This window comes from Mus pahari, chromosome 17, assembly GCF_900095145.1.
Source record: "Mus pahari chromosome 17, PAHARI_EIJ_v1.1, whole genome shotgun sequence".
NCBI lineage: Eukaryota > Metazoa > Chordata > Mammalia > Rodentia > Muridae > Mus > Mus pahari.
Genome location: NC_034606.1, coordinates 66,079,499 through 66,101,798, shown reverse-complemented (window position 1 = coordinate 66,101,798; position 22,300 = coordinate 66,079,499). Strand labels below are relative to the sequence as shown.

Below are 22,300 nucleotides of genomic sequence, written 5' to 3'. Positions count from 1 at the left end.
GATGCCATCAGCAGGGGCCCCTTCATTAATCAAGCTCCGCCTTTTGGGGGAGGCCCATAAAAGTCTAAGGACCTGCACCTCCCTAACCACCTGGCTTCTCTATCCCCTTCACGAATCTACCTCGAAGCTCCTGTGCTGCCTTCTTCACCCATCATGTCCCGGCAGTCCACCATCACCTTCCACTCCGGCAGCCGCAGGGGTTTCAGCACAGCCTCAGCCACCACGCCTACCGCTGGACGCTCCCGCTTCAGCTCTGTGTCCGTGGCCCGCTCCTCAGGAAACAGTGGGGGGCTGGGCAGGATCAGTGGTATTGGGTCTGGCTTTGGGAGCCGCAGCCTCTACAACCTAGGGGGGACCAGGCGGGTCTCCACTGGTGGATGCGCTGGCAGTGGCTTCAGGGGTGGCTTTGGTGGCAGGGCTAGCGGTGGCTTTGGGGGCAGCAGTGGCTTTGCTTATGGAGGTGGTATCGGAGGGGGCTTTGGTGGCCCTGGCTTCTCTGTCTGTCCCTCTGGAGGCATTCAGGAAGTTACTGTCAACCAGAGCCTCCTGACTCCCCTCAACCTGCAAATCGACCCCACAATCCAGCGGGTGCGGAAAGAAGAGCGGGAACAGATCAAGACTCTGAACAACAAGTTTGCCTCCTTCATCGACAAGGTGGGCCCTGTGCGCAACGCATCCAAGTTCCCAGTGCATGGACTAACTAGGTGGGGGTGGCTCATCTCTGGAGATAGCAACAATGAGGGGAGGGTCCCCAGGAGAAGAGCTTTGCTCAACCAGTGCCATCCATGGACATTCTCAGGTCAGGCCATCTGGCCCACAGGACCTTGTAGAGACGCTTCTTTCTCCTCTCTGGGAGTCCCCCTCCAGAAAGAAGGGTTCCAACTGTGCTGCTACCCTGACCCAAAGTATTAGCATTGAGAAACTCAACCCAGACTCTTTGACTCCCGCTATGTTGGTCCCCATGGCCAGTCCATTAAAATCTTAGAGTCTCTAGGGTACTTCCATGGGCTTTCTCATTTGGAGGTGGATTTATCATTACATAGCTGCTGACCGATCATGGCGTAAAAGCCCCTTGTGCTTGCCTCCCTTGTTAGCAGGTGTGCCTGGTTCTGCCTCCCCAGCTTCTCAAGTGAGGCTCATTCTCTCTGCTCCCCTGTAGGTACGCTTCCTGGAACAGCAGAACAAGGTCCTGGAGACCAAGTGGAATCTCCTGCAGGAGCAGGGCTCCAGGACAGTCAGACAGAACCTGGAGCCTTTCTTCGATGCGTATGTCAATGACCTCCGCCGGCAGCTGGATGGCGTCACAGCTGAAAGAGGCAGACTGGATGCTGAACTGAGGAACATGCAGGAGGTTGTAGAAGACTTCAAAGTCAGGTGAGTGGGGAGACAGGCTCCTGGCTGCACACAACCATCCCTGGGGCTGTTTCTTCTGAGCTCCAGAGAATGCAGAGGAGTGAATACCACACCAGCCAGGAATGTGGATGAGCATGGAGCCCAGAGTGCAGGAGATGGAGGGGACCAAGGTGCCTTCGTCTCCGCATCAGGGCTACCGAGGAGCCTGTTCTGATCTGTCTACACCACTGGGGTGGGCACCAGCAGCAGCATCTGTCAAAATGAACACTGCAGCTCATCCTGGTAAACAGTGTTGCTTCACCGTCGGCTGTTTATCTCCACTGGATATGAGCCCAGGGGCTGAGATGGCTTGAATCTCCCAGATGACATAAGCTCAGAGTGAAGGAAGGTATCAAGGAAGAAGGGGTTCTGTTCTTCCTTGTGGGGGTGAACACCATCTGCTCGTTGTTTGGGCTACAGTGCAAAGGCTGCAGCTAGCAAGCCCCTCTAGCTAGTTTGAGCTCTACTTCATCACAAATGACCATGGAGCACAGTTCTCAGTGGTCGCCCTGAGGCTCAGTGAAAATATTTCAAACAAAATATACCTGAAAGACTGTCCTGAAACAAATAGTTTTCTTTGCCATTTCAGCAGCCGTTACTGAAGCAGCGTGTGTTTCTGGTGATTGGGACTATGTGTGTCTCTACAGTGTTAGAATTGCCTGAGCACATGATTCTGTTCCCATGAGTCTACGCTCACCTTCTTATAAAAAGCAGAAGGAATTATCTACCTTTTATGGAGGAAGAAACAGAGGTCAAGTGAATCACCCAAAGTCATGCGCAGGTCACCAAAGAGCTGGCAAGAACGGAAGACCTTTTAACTCTTGCTACAGCCCTGGGAGAATTAAGCAGAAGCCTTGCTCAACCTCACACACACCCCCCCTTGCCCTCATTCTTGCAGGTATGAAGACGAAATTAACAAGCGTGCGGCTGCCGAGAATGAGTTCGTGGGCCTGAAAAAGGTGAGTGGGGCATGCATGTCTCTTAAGTGAGATGGATGTATGAGCCTGTAATCCCTGCAGTCGGAAGAACCAAGCCTGAAGCCAGCCTAGGCTACATGGTGATACCATACCTCAAAGAAAGAAGGGCTGGGTGTATAGATCAGGGGTAGGACTTATACAGCATTTACCATCGCCTGAGTTCAAGAGCTGGCCTTGAGAGGTAGAGAGAAGGCGCTTCAGAGCAGAGGCTGGAGGAGGAGAGGAGAGAGAAAGAGATCGTGTTTTAACTTTACATTTCAGAATATGAGGCAGTCTGGTCTTGGGCTCCCCCAAGAAATATCACATCGATGATGAGACCATCCAATGAGCTCAAACCTTTCAGAATATAACCCTTATATCAGTATATATCCCTACTTCTGCTCAGGTTTCTGTCAGCCCATGAAGCTTAAGCCCTGGTTTTAGTGACCACCTAGCCCAGTCCCCTGGAAATCCAGGCTTGATGCCCTTCGGCTCACTTTGACTTACTGTTCAGATCTGGGTTCATTTCAGGACGTAGACAGCGCCTACATGAACAAGGTGGAGCTGGAAGCGAAGGTTGACTCTCTGACTGACCAGATCAACTTCTACCGGATGATCTATGAGGCAGTAAGAATCTGCACGTGTTTCTGTTGCTCCTGGGACCAGAGCCTAGAAAGGAAAGGATGCTTCAGGGTGTCATCCACTTAGTGAGTTGAGCTGGCATCTCTCCCCAAAGCATCCTATGTGGAAGCCTGGGGGAAAGGTGGTACCGGAGAGGAATGCTGGGAACTTTGACTCATGAAACAGTTTCGACTCTGAGACCTTTCCCCATATGCACAAATGGCAAGACAGCCCTAGCCCTAGAGGGGATGAAGACTGCACTCACTCTTTTCCTCAGCTATAGTTCAAATCACTGGCCAGATGGCTGCTTAGCCTCTGAAGAGGCCTCAGTAGGGGGCTCTGCCATTTGGAAAGCAAATACCTGGGTCTGTGGAAAGACGAGGAAGGAAGTCACTCTATGGGGTTGGGATGGCTGGATGGGCTGATTCCAAAGAACACCTCTGTGAGACATGGGAACTCACATGTTGTAATTGTATCACCAGTGGAGAGCATCACTGGAACCGGAAAGAACAGTCCCACCACCACACTGATGAGTCGTCTAGAAAATTCCGGGGACATGATTAACAGAACTGGGGAGGGGAGGGGCACCTGGAAGGACTTCTCCCAGGGATGCCAGAGAAGAGATTCCTAGCCTAAGTAGTTAGTTACCTTAGAAGTGCAAGGTCCCTTCCGTTTGTTCTTGGGTGACTCTGAGTTGACAACCCTGCAGGAGCTGTCTCAGATGCAGAACCAGGTGAGTGACACCTCTGTGGTCCTCTCCATGGACAACAACCGCAACCTAGACCTGGACAGCATCATCGCTGAGGTCAAGGCCCAGTACGAGGACATTGCCAACCGAAGCCGGGCAGAGGCTGAATCCTGGTACCAGACCAAGGTGAGGCACTGTGCTCAGGGTGAGTACTCTGAGGCTGCACTCATTCACGTCCCTCACTGAAACTTCACAAGTGGAGTTTTGACACCAGGGAAATCTAGCTTAAATACAAGTCTAAGCACACACCAGTGTGTTGCCCAGGAAGTATACAGTGCTCAGAAGGACATACCTGGTCCACATCTCATGATTGAACTGGGTGAGACTCCAAAACAATAAAGTCTGCATCATAGCCCTGAAGGGCTTATGAATTCTTCCTATAATCTGGGCTTCTCTGCTCTGCCAAACGGAGGTTTCAGGTTATAAATACAGAAACTGCAATCAGAGAATTCGGGGTCTAGAAGTTCAGAAAGGGGAAGGGCATTCACAGGAGGGAAACAAAGAAAGACACCACAGGGCTTTCAGCAAGATCTATGTCTTTGGTCCAGCAGAAAAGGGTAAAGAAAAGTGAGAGACTAAGAGGGAGTTACAAGCAGCTACAAGACAAGGATGCACACACTTGTGCCAGAAGGAGGGCATGATGACCTTAGAGAAATACTGCTGAAAGCCTGGGTGGCCAGGTTTGTCCTAGAACAGTGTGGCAGACCCAGAGCCATCCAGACCCAAACCCAAGTCTGTCACAGGGGCATCTGCCTACTGCTCTCTGACCCCCATCGCTTGTGCTGCCCTCTGTACTTTGTTAGTCCCTTCTGGTAGGAAGTGGGAGAAAAGAAGCAGTTTTCCGATATCAGGGGTCCACTGTGCAGCTCCTTGACAGTGAGAGAGATTTGGGGTACACTTAGCCCCAGCAGAAAGTGAAATTGGGAACAGACATCTCCCTGCGGTTTGGGTTTAGGGTTGTTTGTTCCTTCTAATCCTGAGAATCTGGCCGCAGAACAAGCCCAGCTGTCCAGCACTTTCCAAACCGTGGATCTTAACTCAGACAGGAGCCCTTCTGCAGAATAGGCTGGAAGAGGCAGGGTGTGGCAATCCCTTGTATACTGCTTGCCCTGGGTACATTTAGCATGAGTATCTCTAAGACCAGAGCTTCCACCAGGTAACACTATGCCTCTTGTAGCCTCGGCACCATCCACACAGTCTCCTGCCCTTCCTCTCCGATTCCCAACACCACTGTCTACAAGGTTACCTAAACTCATGGGCATAGCTGATCCTGATACAAGAAGCGCCACCACAGAGTGGCAGTGAGCAAGCTACTTCCTCACTTCTACAACTTACCGCCATTTCCCCTGCCTCAGAGTTTCTCACAGGTCCTTTGTCCAGTGTGGAATGTTCTCTCTCTGAGATGACTACATGGCTCCCTTTTACCCATACTGCAGATGAGAACTCCATGTTTCTCCTTCAGTCCCTTTCCTTTCACACACACACACACACACACACACACACACACACACACACACACAGCCACCACCACCACACCACACACCTTCAAACCCAAACTGAACTACTTTTGTGGCGCTCTGAAAGACCCTGTTTGTTTGCCACTGGATGCTTACATGTTTGGATACACACAGGCAACAGTGTAATAGGCAACAGTGTAGCGGGCAACAGTGTAAACGGGCAACAGGCATCTGAGAACCAGGATCAGCTCAAGCTTGTGTGCTATTTCTAGAGCCAGCTACCTCCCAACAAACAGATGGGCTCAGGAAGAACCACCTGGAAAGAGTGAGGGAAAGGGAGTTTAGCTGGTGAGTGAGGGCCTGCTCGGCTCACAGGCATATGACTAGGTGGTCTGCTCTGGTCTTAACAGTACGAGGAGCTGCAGGTGACCGCAGGCCGGCATGGTGATGACCTCCGCAACACCAAACAAGAGATTTCAGAGATGAACCGGATGATCCAGAGGCTCAGATCTGAGATTGATGCCGTCAAGAAGCAGGTACAGTTCAGTACAGTTCAGTGAGTGCAAGAATGCTCCTTTCTTCTGGCTCATCTCACCACCTCCAGGGACTCCTATCCAAGGATCACAGCGCCTCCAGGGTCTGTCCACAGACTCATGGCACCTTCTTTCTCTTCAGTGCTCCAGCTTACAAACGGCTATCTCTGATGCTGAGCAGCGTGGAGAGCTAGCTCTCAAGGATGCTCGGGCCAAGCTGATGGAGCTTGAAGATGCCCTACAGAAAGCCAAGCAGGACATGGCCAGGCTGCTGCGAGAGTACCAGGAGCTCATGAATGTCAAGCTGGCCCTGGATGTGGAGATCGCCACCTACAGGAAGCTCCTGGAAGGCGAGGAGTGCAGGTGAGGGGAGAGGTGACAGTAGTCTGTTCTTACAGCAAACAGACTTACCTCAGCAGCCTGAGCTGTGGCATTGAGCAGGTGCAAATCTCTTTCCAAACTGCTAAGTCAATCCAGGTGCACCCCTTAGAAACATAAGGACTGAGCAGATCTAAGCAATCACACCCTGTTAAAGGAGAGTGCTGGTTGCATGGTGGACCTGAAAAAGTGGGGTAAAAGGCTCTGGACTGAAAGAAACTGTCCTAGATTTGGGCTTATAGGTCCCTACTCATTATGAAAAGTTGGTCTCCCTCCAGCCCTTAATTTCTTCAGGGGAAGAATAAAGGGACTAGATTCTGTGACACCCCATAGCACATAGGATTTTGGTAATCTTCCATTTGGTGGCTGTGTCACTAAGGGCAAGTTACTTAACCATCCTGCATCTCAGTATTCCTGTCTGTCAAATGGGGGTAGTGATAATTCTGATGTTATATATTGTTTAGAGGGTTAAAATAAGGCAAAGTTATGAAACACTTGCAACCACTCATGGTATGTAACAAGTATTTCCAGGTTTTATTTAGTTTGTTTTGTTGTTTTGTTTTGTTTCATTTTGTTCTTGGAGCTGGTGAGGTGACTGGATAATTAAGAACATGTTCTGCTCTAACAGAGGACCAAAGTTTGGTTTTTGACATCCACAATGGGTGGCTAATAATAGCCTGTAATTACAACTGCAGGGGATCCAACACCCTTTTCTGGCCTCTTCTGTCAATTACACTAGTAAGCATATACCCACACATAGACATACACATAAAATTTAAGGGCCTATTTATTTATTTATTTTTATATGTGTGAGTGTTTTGTCTGGAACCTGTGGAAGTCAAAGAGGGCATTGGATCCCCCGAAAGCTGAAGTTACAAATGGTTGTAAGCCATCCTGTGGGTTGTGGGAACCTGGATCCTCTGTAGGAACAAGTGCTCTTAACCACGTGGTATCTCTGCACCCCTAAAAATGTTTTGCTTAAGTTAAAAAAACATACAAATCTTGCTGTCAGTCAGTTTAGTGGCCAAAGCAATGGGCTTTGAGGGTAGATAAATCTTGTTTCAAAGCCTGTGGTCTCTGACCTTCACTTTCCTGCTGTAAAACTGAGATGATAATCCCTACCTAATAGGATTGTTGAGAGAAGTAATGACTGTCACAGGTTCTCAGTAATGTGAGTGTTAGCTCCATGTGAACTCAGGGATGAAGGCCAGTTGCTAAGTCAATAATAGACTGATTGTAACTACTGTTATTTTCATGATTTGGACACCTCTCCACACCTATAAAAGCCTTGGTGACTGACAAGAATCCCTTGTTGAGAGAGAAATATGGTTACAGAGAATGTCCTACCGTTCTAATGAACTCTAGTCTGCGATTGGTTTTCGCTGCCTCAGGTGGGGGCCTGGTTCAAACCCAAACTGTGCTTCTAAAGTTACAGGCGTCACGGCTCCAAACCACAGGCTCCATTTATGAGACCCTTACTATTTTTAGTATCTCAAGTATTTTCAGAGTTTTAAACCTGCATGACTCCTTGCAATAAAAATAATAATAATGAGGTTTTTCAGTGCACTTAAAATGATCATAAATTCGTCATTGCAAATGCCTGCCAAGTGACAACCTGGACAGTAACCTTCCCTCCTTTTCTCCCAACCAGGCTGAGTGGAGAGGGAGTTTCGCCAGTGAACATCTGTGAGTATGACCCCTGTGGCCTGGGGCTCACGTGGTCAGGAGAAGGGTGGATACGAGGCAGCTGTGAGAACTCCACAGGCAGAGTTCACTTTGAGAAAGTCTGGGGGCCTGAGTTTGTTGGAGAGAAAGTCATAGTGGGTTAGAGGGGCTTGATTAATTTATTTATTTACTTACGGTAGTGTTGGGAGTTGAACCTAGGGCCTCGCATGTATTCTGACTACACTCCCACATGCCCACCCTGTCTTACCTCTGCCTCATACAAACAAGCTCTGCTCCTGGTCATGTCTTCGTCTTTTGTTTGTTTCCCACTGAGTTAAATCCATGCCACCCGAGTGACCGTAGGTGCAGAACTAGAGGGATTTGGGGAGGGGGGTGGGGATTTAAGACAGACTTCATGGGACCCGGGCTGGCTTCAAATTCCAACACCTAGTTGGAATACCTCTAGTTCCCAGATTAGATGAGAGTCTTTAGGCTCATGGTTCTTCCCTGTGGAGTGACAGGGCCAACCACTGTACCCGTTGCGGTGGTTCCTGAGATTGTCTTACAAGATCCCTTGGGGTTGCAAGTCTAGGTTCAAGAGCTTGGAGGTGAGCATGTGACAGGGCCAAGGTACACAAAAGCTCCTGGCTTTGCCTAGACCTTTGGAGAGAACTCTTACACTAGACACAACGCGTAGCTAGTGAGAGATGGCCCTGCCAGCTCTGAACAGTCTGGTAAGAGTTTGCTGCTACAGAGTGTGTTGCTGCCAGGAGGTGATAGACTTTTCCAGTAGCTACGGTCTGGGTTTACAGTGTCACACCAGGGGGGACTGCAGGGGAAGGACATGTGTATTCCTGTGAGTGTCCAGAAGGAAGGAGACTCCAGAGTCAAACCTGAAGAGGCAGACAGGCTCAGACAGAGCAGCCGTGGCCGTACGTAGCAGAGAGGGAAGTGTCTCCAACAGGTTCTAGAAGAGAGGCAGTGGGCAGCAGAGAGGAGGCAGCACAGTCCAGCAGAGGTGGAGACAGGATCTCACCGTGCAAGCAGGAATTAGGAGGGCCAGCATCTGTCTGTGACCGTAGAAGCTCCAGGTCACAGGCACCTTCCTTCTCTCCTCCCTGCAATTCTGATCCTGTCTCCTCTTTCCCACAGCTGTGGTCACTTCTACGGTTTCCAGTGGCTATGGTGGTGGCGCCAACATTGGAGGTGGAAGCCTGGGTCTTGGTGGGAACAGTGGCTACACCTTCACGACCAATGGTGGGCACAGCCTGGGCACAGGTCTGGGAGGCTCTGGCTTTACCACCAGTAGCAGCCGGGGACCAGTGGGCAGTGGCTCCAGCATCAAGTTTGTCTCTAGCACATCATCCAGGAAGAGTTACAAGCACTGAGGTGGCCAGCAGGCAGTCTCCCTTGCCACTGCTCCGAAGCCTCCTTACACTTATAACTGGATGCCTGGGGTCCATCTCTCATATCCTCGTCACAATATCCCCCTCCTCAGCTGCCTGGGATCCTGGCATCCTGGCTAAACCCATTCCCTGGCCTATGGCAGCCTCCTGACAGCCCTAGGCTGCTCCTGGTACTTCTTTGTGTTAGACACACAGACCCAAAGCTCACGCCCCTCCAAAGTTCACAATAAATGGATCTGTCAGGGCAGGACACCTGCAAATACACCCAAACATCTACAAATGCCCCCTCGGTACCACCTGCCCCTTTCCTCCAGGTGCAGCAATGGAGGAGTACGTGTCTCCCTGGCCATCCTCAATGCCAGGCTGTCTTGTCCTTCTCTGGCTGCTTATAAACTACCAGCTAGACTCAAAACTCCTCTGTTTCCACCTGGAATGTGCCTATTAAATGCATGTGTCATGTGTTTGGCTCAGTCCTCTGTGTGCAGTACTGATGAGCCTGGAGCAACTCTGACTCTCAGGCAGCCCCAGCCAGTGTTATTCCATACAAGCAGTACTTAAGGCATAGTAGCTCTTGCCCCTTCCAGAGAAGCTGGGGGGTGCTGAGAAGGGGGGAGCATGGGGAGGGCAGCAGACCAATAGTCTTCCTCCTCTAGCAGCTCCTACTCTTTGGAATGCTTGTTTGGGAAGTCCCAACCCCATGGGCAGAGCCCTGCCCAGCCTCCTGCTCTGTATGTCATGCAGGGTGAGGCCATACCCTCCCCAAATCAGCCTGTGTTCCTGGGACAGCACTGACGTAGGATGGGTGGTCAAGGCACTGGCCAGCAAAGGAGCTGATTGTTCCCTGACAGCTTCAAACTTGTAGACCTGAGCAGAGAAATAACAGAGCAGGAGAGGAGTTAAAAGTCAGCCCCGCGGCCAAGGAGCAAATGAGCCCATAATTGCAAGACAGGGAGACACCCAGGAAGCTCCCCATTCCTGAGTTTATAGTCTCCTGAACCTCTCCCCTCAGGACCAAGGGGGAATGATGGTACTAATCATGAGTGGGATCGAGGTGTTTGGTCAGGGTGGGCTCGTCACATAGGATTACTGATAGGAGCTGCCAACCAGAAAGCCACCCATGCTCAGAAAGGAGAAGTTCTATTATAGGAGTCAGAAGGGAGGGATGTGAGATAAAGAGACTGAAGTATAGAATTGTTGAGGGCAACAATTTCAGAGTAGACAGGAAAACTGGGCAAATAATTGCCAAATTCACTAGCTAAGACCAGGGAGGAAAGAAGAGGGTGGGAATGTGGGGGGGGGGGCTCAGACTACTTCATAGGAAGGACCAGAGACATCACTTTCCCCTGCTATGTGAAGCACAAGGGATTCTGAGCACACAGCCCAGTCAGTCACTGGGTTCTAATGTTGTCTCCAGGATCCCCTGGCCATGTGACCTGAGGCGGATGGTTGCAGGTAGAAACCAAGGGCAAAAACATCCAACGTTGGAAGGTAAACAGTTGGAGTTTGTCTCCCATGGTACCGCAAAAAAAAAAAAAAAAAAAATGTTGGCAATGATCTGCCATCCATTTTCATAAAAAAAATAAAATGTAATGTTGTGGTGGACCTACCACGTGGTGTGGCACAGACTCGACCCTCGGTGAATGGATTTTTAAAATACATATGTAAGTAACCAAGATGGAACAGGCACAATCAGATGTTTGGGTCTGGGAGTTAGGCGTGGAGGGAAGAGCTGTCGATGGAAGCTTGGGGGACAGGGACAGTCCAGAGTTTGTGACTGAGAACCTGGGCAAGTGGGGAGCTCTGGATCCAGGTGTGCCTCAGGCTGGACTTCCCAGGCCTGATCCTGCCCAGGGTAGGGTGTTCCCCACCGTGATTAGCAGGCAGGAAGATGGGTTGTGGCCAGACATGCCATTGGGGTGAACACAACACAGTGGTCTTTGATCTACTCTGGCCAAGCCCAGTTCTTGAAAGGGATAAAACTCGAGGTAAGCCGGGGCGAGCTAGACTTCGAAGGCTCTCCACTCTTGACATTCTTTTGCTCCGCTGACCTTTGACGCCGACTTCCACCATGACCCAGCGATCCTCCTCGGTGACCATCAAGTCTGGGGGCACGCGGAACTTCAGTGCCTCCTCGGCTAGCCTCCTTCCTGGATGTCGGCCGGGTTTCAGCTCTGTCTCTGTGTCCCAGAGTGGGAAGAGCTTCGGAGGTGGCATAGGGGGTGGTTTTGGAACAAGAAGCCTCCACAGCTTTGGGGGTAACAAGAGGATCTCCATTGGTGGGGGCTACCGCTCCAGCCGAGCCAGCTTTGGGGGCACTGCCTGTGGTCTGGGTGTCGGCGGCATAGGATACAGAGTTGGGGGAGCCTATGGTGGGTATGGATTTGGAGGTGGGATGGCCCCTGGAGCTGGAGGCATCCATGAAGTCACTGTCAACCAGAGTCTCCTTACACCCCTCCACTTGGAGATTGATCCATCTCTCCAGCGGGTTCGAAAGGAGGAAAAGGAACAGATCAAGACCCTCAACAACAAGTTCGCCTCCTTCATAGATAAGGTGAGAGGCAAGCAGGGTCCACACTGCTGTCGCAGCTGCCTTTTGGAATCTTTACTTTCTGGGATTTCCTGAGGTCACCTTTGGCTTTCCAGGATGCATGAAATCGGTACCTAGGCAGTCTGCTGGTGGGGTAGCCGACCAGAGTCTACCTCCATTCAGCCTGAGTTCTCAGACCCACAGCGAAGACTCTGCTACTCTGGTGGTCAGTGATCATGAGCTCAGCTAGACAGATTGGAGGGAAGGCAATAAGGAAACAAAGGCTTTGTTGCATGGAAGTGCATCGGGTCTCTTTCTTTTTCCCAAGGCAGAGGTATTTCCCTGTTGGTATACCTGGGAGTAGCCTGGGTGTAGGATACTGTGTGCATGGTGAGATGAAGTGTGTGACTGCAGCCTCCATTCCAATGGCTGTGATTTGGGCTCCTAAGGGTCCTAAATGTACAGGGAGAGAGGCCTGTGGGACCTGATGCCATTGTGCACTATCTCATACCTCTGCTGGGAAAGAGCTCCATCACAGCCCTGGACCCCTCAGGCTACATACATCCCTGGGATGAAGAAGAGTGTGGAGCTGAGAGGTGTCCAGCTCAGGCTACAGTTTAGACTACTGAGAGGAAAGCCACCCCTCTTCTCAAGCCGCAGTAGGGTGGAACAGATGGACTGTCAGATCCCTTTGTGGCTCTGCTGAACTACAAATGCCTCCTCATTGGGAGCAGATCATTGGGTGGATAGACCCAGCGAAAGACACTGCTCGGGCAGCAGTTCTTAAACACTGTCATCTTGTTGATCCGGTGACCTGTGTCACTGCCTGGGTTATCCCAACAGGGGCATGACTTCCAGGAACCTGGCTGAGAAGGGGAGATCCTGGAGTTTGTCTTTTCCTGGTTTATTCCGACTGGAGAGGGGAGTGGTGGATGGATTGGGTAGGACTTGGAGCCAGGGCACTCTCTCTTCCGTGGTGGGAATGGCAAGGGAAAATGGTCCTTAACATCTATAAATGACCCTGTGGGGACACTGCTATCTCTGAAGGCATGTGTTCCCGCATTCTTGGAAGGTAAGTGACACTCCGTTTCCTCCCAGTGGAAGGACTTCAGGTTAAGGAAAAGCTATGCACAATTCCCAGAACCAGGATCAGATGGATCAGATCCAGAAACCAAATAATAGCTTAAGACCACAAGGGACTCAGGAGCAACTCCAGGGAGCTGGTTGCTCAGGGCCACATGACTAGTGAGACACATGGCTGGGATTGTGCCCAGGCTCCTCAGTGCAATTCCAGAATGACCTATACTAACATTTCTAGAATGACAGGCAATTGATTCTGAGTTCCAGATCCTGAAAAATCCTCCCAGAAAGGAAATGGACAGATAGAATTTTCTACCAGATCCCTCCCACCCATATCATAGGAATCAGTTTGGGCTCAGTTAGCTAGTGTTTTTTTTCTGTAAGTTAACTCATGTCAACATGATCAGGTATATTCAGATGGCTTCCAGCCCCTCTGGATCTATCATTTACTTCCCAAGCCCACTGCACCAACACTGACTTGACTCTCCATGTCCTAGTCTCCTTGCAGCTCAGGGGAGAGGGTAGAAGCCACCACCTAAGTTTTGGGGTCATGTAGGGTCTCCTACTATTTATTGGGTGTCCTATGTCACAGAGCATGTAAGAGACTGGAGGAGGAAAGCCTTCACAGCCTCTTACCTTTGGCCGGGACAGGTGCGGTTCCTGGAGCAGCAGAACAAAGTCTTAGAGACCAAATGGAGCCTCCTCCAAGAGCACAAAACAACCAGGACCAATCTAGAGCCTATGTTCGAAGCCTACATCACCAACCTGAGGCGCCAGCTGGAGTGCCTGGGAGGGGAGCGGGGAAGGCTGGAAACGGAGCTGAAGAGCATGCAGGACGTGGTGGAGGACTTCAAGAACAAGTGAGTGGGTCCTCCATCTATGTGGCCCAGAGCCATGGATTCAGGGGAGGTCAGGCTAAAGGAGAGGAACTGGTGCTATCCAGTTCTACTGCATTCAGCAGTTCTCCACATCTGCCCCATCTGATGGGAATAGGACACACACTTGAGGCATAAGACGTTGGTGTTTGAGAAAGGGAGAGATGGAGTTAACAAGGAAATGTACAAATGAGCCCAAAGACTTGTCCAGATGTAACAACCTTGGCAGACAGAAAATGAAGGCTCTGAGACATCCACTCACTTTCCCAAGTTACCCAAGGGCAACTCACAAGTGAAGAATTAAAGCCAGAGGCTCCACCCCTCCATTTATTCAACTAAGTGTTCATTTATAGAGTTTATACCTTCATTCCAGCCCTGCCCAGGAGGCTGGAGAAATAGAGAAGAAAAAGATTGTCCCAAGACCACATGCAGTTTCCCAGACATAATTAATAACTCCACAAAACCCATCTGGTTTCTGCAGGGAGCATGGGATGCCCTGATTCTGAGGCAGTCTGGGTGGACTGCAATGAAAGGGAAGCTCCCTTCTGAAAGGACTGTGTACAGAGAGTACTGTAGCATGCCTTGGGTGCCAGAGTCTCTACAGCCAAATTTAAGATGAGTAATCTGGGGTGGGTGAGCCTATCGGATTGAAGACTCCACTTTCGTGACAGAAAGTGTGTGTGGTTGAAGTATGGGGGGACATAGCAGGGTGGCAGAAACCAGGCTAGAGGACAGGGGCTGCCAGTCAAGAAGGAGAAGAAAGAGGAGGAGGAGGAGGAGGAGGAGGAGGAGGAGGGGGAGGAGATCAGAGAAGTGACAGGCTTCTTTGGAGATCCAGGCTGTATGAACATACATCACAGGTAGAGGCATGATGCTATTTTGCCACTTTCAGTTTGAGTTTTCTTTTAGCAGAAGTATGGGTGTTTGATTTGGGATTCCAGGCCACATATGTATGAGGAGACCACATCACCACAGAATGTTCTCCAAGTGTGCCCATCTGCCATACCCCTGAGCTAAAGAATATGCAGGATGTTATGCAGGAGAACTTCAAGAGCTGGATCAGATAGAATGAGTCCAACCGCACTCTCAAACCCTCCTCCCAACACCCACTCTTCTTGGCCCTTTCCACAGGTACGAAGAGGAAATCCACAGACGCACAGCGGCAGAGAATGAGTTTGTGGTACTCAAAAAAGTAAGTGCAAGGGCATTCTCACAGGTGTTAGGTTCTTGGGAGAGGCAGAACTTCCACTGAAGCCTGTGGTTTTCCTGGAGGCATATCTGACTTTAAACATAGAACACTGGGAGCTGGGGAGGTTCAGGTTGTTGTCCAGAGGTAGTTAGAAGCAGGTCAGGATCTAGGACTCCCATGTTCAAGCTATGAGAGTCGTGGCACCAGCCCCTCTCCTTGCACAGGGCAATGTAGGATGAGGGAAGCCATCTGGACCTGGTCCTCAGCTCAGAATCCAGAACACAAAACAGATCTTTAAGCAGAGCCATAGGAGGATTGAGCAGTGGAAGTCTAGAGTTCTGGCTGTCCTGCTTTGAGAATGGCAGAGGGCAGGGGGAAAATAATCCTCTGAGGATTTTACTGAAGAAAGAATGGAACAGCAGCTCAGAGGAGAAGTGAAGGGAAATGGGATGGACAGAGGTGTGAGGAGAGAGGCCATGCAGTCTTTGGGGAGAGGCTGGAAGAGCTCATAGGTAATGGGAGCCTCTGACCTAGAATGGAGTATCCTCACCTTAGAAGGGGACATAGGAGACCCTTGCATATGGTCCTCACTGATGAGCAGCAGACAGGCACTCCTGAAGGTCATATTATGAAGACCTCCCATCTCTCCAGTGCCACTCGATAACATTCAGGGAAGACAGTGTGCTCCCTGGGGAGCTGGAGCTGTCCCACTAGCTTCACAGGTAATTTCCAGAGGCTGCTAGGCAACCCAGGAGGGGTAGGACCCAGAATGACCTCATGCTCTGCGCCTAGGACGTGGATGCTGCCTACATGAACAAGGTGGAGCTAGAGGCCAAGGTGGAAGCCCTGATGGATGAGATCAACTTCCTGAGAGCTTTCTTTGAAGCGGTGAGACTCCGGGTACCCTATCTGGAGGGCTGGAGGCTGGGAGCACTGGGGGAGGGGCACACAAGCTGTCTGTCTTTTCTGGCCTCCTCTCTGCCCCTCCCCCCCAAACCATCTGTGGATTGCAATTCATGGAGCAGATCTTTGAAGGGGGTAAAAGTGAGATTCCTGGAAGTAACAAGAAGTTTCCAAGGGTGAAAAACTCAATCTTGGCCAACCAGAATAATTAGAATAAGTGTGTTCTGTTGAACAGACAGAATATCTGCATGTCACCAAATTCAAGGGATTCTTACAGAACTATCTGAGTGACGTGGCTCACTTAGTCCTGCTCTGCCGTGCCCAGCTCAGCCCTGCCCAGTCCCACCCTGCTGCTATTCTTAGAGCACAAGAAATTGGTGCAAGTATACCCATCAGCAGCAGTCACCCAGCCTGCTGGTGCTTTCTAAACAGTTATGACAATCGCTTGCTTCTCATAAAGACATGATTTTATGGAGTGCCCGGGTTCTCTTCTGTGGGTGCAGGGACACCACAGACATAATCAAGAGCCTGATTTTTGGACTTTTCTCTGGTACCCCTTCTGCTGTTTTCTAGCTTATCTTCATGCCCCATCCCTAAAGAACATAGCACAGGGCAGTCAGGGGAAAGGATGGGACTGAGCAGTGCCTGGTCCCTTCTGACTCAGGCTTCTTGCCCAAGGTGTGGTCTCAGTTGCGTGTGACAGGCTGGGCTTCTTCAGAGAGTGAGATATCATAGCACTGACAGTCAGTGGGCTTCCTGAACAACAGGAAGCTGTACTCCACCGTGAAAGAACCTCTGTGCCGGAACCTGCCCCAAGGGATTACCATCTCCAAAGCACATGTGTGCACTCATACACATATCTGCACACGTGCACAAAAACTGCACACATGTGCATGCACATATGCACGTGCATAAAAGCCCTGTTTCATCTCTCCTTTTTGGGCTCAATCACAGGAACTGGCTCAGCTTCAGGCTCAAATCTCTGCGACCTCTGTGGTCCTGTCCATGGACAACAACCGCAGCCTGAACCTGGACAGCATCATTGCCGAGGTCAAGGCCCAGTATGAGGACATTGCCAATCGAAGCCGTGCAGAGGCTGAATCCTGGTACCAGACCAAGGTGAGGTGCCAAGATCTATCCAATTACCCAGGCATAAGGACTAGAGATTTCCAGTGTCTCAGCCTAATGGGGACCAAAGTAGCTGAGTTTAACTTAGAGCTTACATATGTTCTGAGCATTACCAAGGGCCAAAATCACCAGAAGCAAGGGGAATAGTCAGATATAGGCAGAAATGCCAGGTCTCATCCCAGGACAGATGACAAATACCTACAAAGCTTTACATCAAAGAGGTGGGCATAGTGGTCAGCTGCAGTCACCATGCCAACAGGAAGGGGTGAGGTCAAGACCAAGGCCTAATGCCTTCGAGGAGAGGACAGAGCAAAAAGAGCTGGAGCCAGCTAGAACGGCGGCTCTGGGCACAAAGACTTTATATATAGATCACAGAATGAGATTTCCCAAGTTGGAGTAGATACTCTGAGCTAGGAGTCATGGAGACAGTATGCTCTGGTGTCATGACAAATGTATGTAGAGGAAGATTCCCTATCATAAAGCGTCCCCACATGTATGTGCTGATCTGGAGGGTCAGATGCATGGAGCAGAAGGGAGGGAAGAGAGGCCAGGAGCAGGAACAGGGGGAAGAACCATGAGCATCTGCTGTTGGCTGAAGTGTGCGGATATGGGAAACAAGTCCAGAGCAAGACATGGTGTCAGTGGATTCAGTGGACAGGGTGAGACAATCCAGGACCCTCCAAGCAGTGCGCTGAAAGTCTAGATGGTTCAGGGGATCCACAGCCCTCACCCCTTGGACCTGGCTATCCCTGGTGACTGCACACATCCCTCACCCAAAGTCCCTTCTTCCTCCCAGTATGAGGAGCTACAGCGGTCTGCTGGCCAACGTGGGGACGACCTCCGTACTACTAAGATGGAGATCTCTGAGCTGAACCGGGCCATGCAGAGGCTGCGTTCTGAGATTGACAACCTGAAGAAGCAGGTAGGACTGACATCTCAAAGGCCATCCCATCCGTGCCTCTGCATCGGGGAAGATTTGGATCTGGGCAGTCTTAGTTAAGGATACTATTGCCGTGATGAAGCACCATGACCAAAGCAACTTGGGGGAAATCGGCTTCCATATCAAAGTTCATTGTCAAAGAAAGTCAGGACAGGAACCCAAGCATGGCAGGAATCTGGAGCAAGATCTGATGCAGAGGTCATGGAGGTGTGCTGCTTACGGCTTGCTCAGCATTCTTTCTTATAGAACCCAGGACTACCAGGCCAGGGATGGCACCACCCATAATGGGTTGGGCCCTCCCCCATCAGTCACTAGTTAAGAAAATCCCCTATAGCCAATCTTATGGAGGCATTGAGGTTCCTTCCTTTCTGATAACTCTACCTTGTGTCAAGTTGGCATAAAGCTAGCCAGTACATGGGCTGAACTCATTTGATGCAGATGGAAATCTCTCGATTGAGGGCCTCTTGGGACTAGGGATGCACACTGGGACAGGCCATTCCTCTGACCATGGCCACATGGTCACTCTTGTCTTGGTTTATGTACTTACCCACTGCCCAGAGAAAGAACACAGAAAGCCATTTTCTCATTCAGGTAACTCTATGTCATCCTTGGGGACCGTGAACAATCTTATCTTCAGACACAACACTCTGACTTCCATTGCATTAACATATTCCAGGGCAGTTAATCTAACCCACATGGAAATCCATGAACAGTATCACAGACTCCTCCTTTCTCCTGTGAGCAGTGTGCCACACTCCAGGCTTCCATTGCTGATGCTGAGCAGCGCGGGGAGCTGGCCCTCAAAGATGCCAAGAACAAGCTGGCCGAGCTGGAGGACGCCCTGCAGAAGGCCAAGCAGGACATGGCCCGTCAGCTGCGCGAATACCAGGAGCTCATGAACGTCAAGCTGGCGCTGGACATAGAGATCGCTACCTACAGGAAGCTGCTGGAGGGCGAGGAGTGCAGGTGGGTCCCCATCATGGCCTAGATAGATGCTACCAGAACATGATAGCATGCCACAGAGGCCACATGAGCTACTGACTACAATGCCCTTACACAGAAAGGCCAAGGTCAGAGGCCAATGCTGTTCTCTCAGAGATTTCCTCCTCCAGCTGGGCCTGGGCCAGGGTCAAAGCTATGAGACAATTGCAGCCACAGTCTCTTAGCTGTCCCTAAGCAGCGACATTGTAACTTGTGCCTTTCATATTGACCTCCGGAACAGTAAACCATCCCAGACATGTCTTACATTTTACTCCATTCTGCCTCGTTGGCATGGGGTCTCAGTTTCTGTTTCTCTCTGTATCTTGACTTGATTCCTCCTCTAGGTTCCCCCTTGTGTATTTTTGTTAGCTTCTAGTGCTCATAAGATAAATATCAAGCTTGTTAAACACGGGGCTTGGCCCACAGCGTGTGCTCAGCACTGATTCGAGGGACCCAGAGCTCTCTAGGCCCTCCACAGTGACATGCCTTCTCTTTCCATCTGCTGCAGGCTCACTGGAGAAGGTGTTGGTGCCGTGAACATCTGTGAGTAAATGTCTCGGGAAGACAGAAGAGTGGAGGGGGAGGAGAGTGAAATGGGAGTCCCTAGCATCCCTGAGATTTGAAAGTGAGCAACTGGGGTGAATATGTCATGAAGCCCCTCTTCTTTCCTTGGTTTCCTTCCCCACTAGTGTCAAGAGCACTGAATGTTCCCTGTCTCTGGGGAAGGAGTCCAGGGTCTGCTTCTTATTCTGAGAAAGTGTCCTTGAACACTGCAGGGGACCTCTAATCCCTGAGAGACTGTGATGTGGTCACATGTTCAGCCTAGCCTCAGAGGAGCCTGCACAGGACAGTACTCCCCATGCAGCCAGGGTCCCCAGCCTTCAGCTATTCTGGCAGAAACAGGAAGCCACTTACAGACCTGTACCACGTACATAGCCGCTTATATAGAACTGAAGCAAATCAACTGAGCAAGGAAAACAGACATCTCAACATGGCCTGGGCATCCGGGAGGAGACCAGAAGGGGTGATCTCTTGTTGTCTTAGGTAGTACGGTGGCACTGAGTCCTGGTTCTGGAGATGAGAGGCCCTGGGCCCTGGCTGGGTCAGAGAACACCAGGGAAGCCAGAGCCTGTGGCCCACTAGAGAAAGAATCAGAAGACACCTCATGGGAGGAACAGACTCCCAGAGGGAGGGCTGGCCACTGCTTCAAGTATTTGACAGGCTAGGACACGGTCCTATACAGAACTGAGCTCATGATTGCTGAAGTAGTAAGGCAGACACTAACATATCGAGTAATGAAGCCGAACAGATTCTAATAGTTGGCAGGGAGATTTAGGCAACCATTGGATCAGTCCTGATATGGGTGTCCAAAGTCCCCCATGCAAATTTGAGCCCTTATGTTCCTTCTCATGTAGAGCCCCAGTAGAGAAAGGGACAATACAGCCCAGGAGCCTAAGACCTGGACTCAGGAGGAGGTGACCTTGTGCATGCTGCTTGATCTCTTTGTACCTCCATCTCTTCATCTGTAAAAAGGGGTCCCTGCCATAATGATATTACTTTGAGGGACCAGTACACCACAGCCGTGAAAGCTTTGGAAGTCACGGAGCCCCCGTATGGATGTTAGTCCTCAGCAGGCAGTGAGGAGATCTGAAGTCAGGCTCACCCTACCAGCCTGCTGCTTCAGAAGACAGCTGTCTGTCTTCCCAGGCTCCTTGGGGAGAGAGCTGCCTGGAGCCAAAGCACTGTGCAGGAGAGGCAACCTAGATAGGAGCGAGGGAGGGATGTCTGACAGCTGCCTTCTTCTTTCAGCTGTGGTCTCTTCCTCCGGGGGCACAGGCTACAGTGGAGGTGGTGGCCTGTGCGTGAGTGGCGGCGGCTACAGCGGAGGCGGCTACAGTGGGAGTGGCCTCTGCTATGGGGGCGGAGGCAGCAGCGGAGGTTTTAGCTCCACCAGTGGTCGCAGTGTGAGCGGCAGTAGCTCAAGCATGAGAATTGTCTCCAAGACATCATCCACCAAGAAGAGTTACAGGAGCTAAAGTATCACCCGCTTTGTCACTGTCCCTGAGCCCCCATCTCCCCAGCACTAAGGCCTGATGCTTAGCCCATGCCCACAGTCCCCAGCAAGAGGCACGGATACCAAGTGGCCTGTGAGTTTTAAGGTTATCCTTCTGCCTCCAGGAAGGTCTCCAGAGAGATACCCCACCCATTCTTGATCTCAAAGTCCTCCCTTACCCACACAGACTCAACTGCTCTAGGCTACACCTTTCCCCTTAAGTGGTAGGGAAGTGCAGAAAGTCCTTCTCAACCTGTTTGGACCCTGCAACCACAAGAGGCTCTTAGTCCTAAATGGGAACTTTAAACTTGACCTTGGTGGCCCAAAGTCAGCTTTCTTTGATTCCCAGCTCCTGAGTGACTCTGAGCTGCGAGGACCATGCATCCCTTGTCCTGGCTAAACGAAGGCTCTCTGGTCCCTCAAGGCAGAGCTGGTCAGAGAAAGGCAGGTCTTTGCTGCTTACTCTTGTTCCAGGGACACGGGGGCACTCCTGGTTGCACAGAAGGAATTGCACAGAGGGTTTTGGAACCTGGTCTCCACAGTGGTTTAGTCTGAAGGGTTGTGAGTCCTCAAATACCCACTACGAGTTCAAGACCCAAGTACTTCCCAAAGGCAGTTGGTCTGTCAGCCACTGTGCCGTGTGAACTGAAAGTTAACAGCTTCGGAGTAGCAGCCAAACCTCCCGAGCTGTCCCCTCCTCTCACGCATGCCTGCCTACTTCCCAAAACTGCTGCAATAAAATGTCACTGAGCACCCATGACGTTGTGCACTGAGTGTGTTGTGTCTCATACCCAATGGGAACATCAGAACTGGGAACTCTGGGAATAGATGGTCGCGCAGGCGCAGTGAAGAACGCTACCCTGAGTCTGGGGTTCCTGAGACCGGCATCCATCCTGGAGACAGAGGGAGGAGGGTGGTGGCTCTGTGGCATCCACGTGGCTCAGCCCACTACCCATCCTCCCCGAAGCAGTACCACTATTCCTCACACCGCTTCCTGGGCCCTATTACTCCCAGTTCCACCTCCTAACACGCCAGCCCACTCTCCTCCATCCGCCTACCAACCATCACCTGACCTCTAATTACGCCCTTCACTCTCAGACCCAAAGCTAAGAGGACAACATGAAACGGCCCAATTAGACAAGAATTCCCAAGGCCCACGACAGTTTTACATTCCAGTCTGCTGATGTATATAGGTGGCAAGACAAGGGACCCAGGCTCTGAACCCAGGCTTTTTCCTCTGAAACTACAAAGCACATGAGGGCAGACAGAATGGGGTCCAAGCCCAGCCTTGTCGCCGCCACCCCATATTAGTCTCCATACTTGGTGAGATTATAGATAGAAAAGGCCCAGGATGGTCTTGGATCGTAGTAAAACCCCTAATCAATGCTTCCATACTCTGGGCTTGTGACTTAGACCTAATCTCAATAAGAGAGGGAAAGTCTTCAGGCCTATCAGGTGGGTAGGAAGG

At 50.9% G+C, this 22,300-nt stretch overlaps 1 protein-coding gene across 1 annotated transcript; it reads left to right on the top strand.

Moving 5' to 3' along the window:
- The first annotated feature begins 153 nt into the window (after positions 1-153).
- LOC110334569 (keratin, type II cytoskeletal 75) lies at positions 154-20,815 on the top strand. Its single transcript, XM_021216294.1, has 19 exons — positions 154-654; positions 1,160-1,374; positions 2,291-2,351; positions 2,880-2,975; positions 3,679-3,843; positions 5,585-5,710; positions 5,850-6,070; positions 7,737-7,771; positions 8,903-9,124; positions 11,113-11,141; positions 11,234-11,707; positions 13,415-13,623; positions 14,770-14,830; positions 15,620-15,715; positions 16,685-16,849; positions 17,655-17,780; positions 18,544-18,764; positions 19,288-19,322; positions 20,589-20,815. Exons 1-19 carry the CDS (start codon positions 154-156, stop codon positions 20,813-20,815), a joined length of 3,285 nt encoding a protein of 1,094 aa, XP_021071953.1.
- The last annotated feature ends 1,485 nt before the right edge of the window (positions 20,816-22,300 follow it).

Excerpts from the sequence above, each read along its gene's own strand:
- LOC110334569 (XM_021216294.1), top strand. The coding sequence starts at position 154 with ATGTCCCGGCAGTCCACCATCACCTTCCACTCCGGCAGCCGCAGGGGT. Across the intron at positions 655-1,159 it reads TTGCCTCCTTCATCGACAAG|GTACGCTTCCTGGAACAGCA; the intron begins GTGGGCCCTGTG and ends GCTCCCCTGTAG. Across the intron at positions 2,352-2,879 it reads AGTTCGTGGGCCTGAAAAAG|GACGTAGACAGCGCCTACAT; the intron begins GTGAGTGGGGCA and ends GGTTCATTTCAG.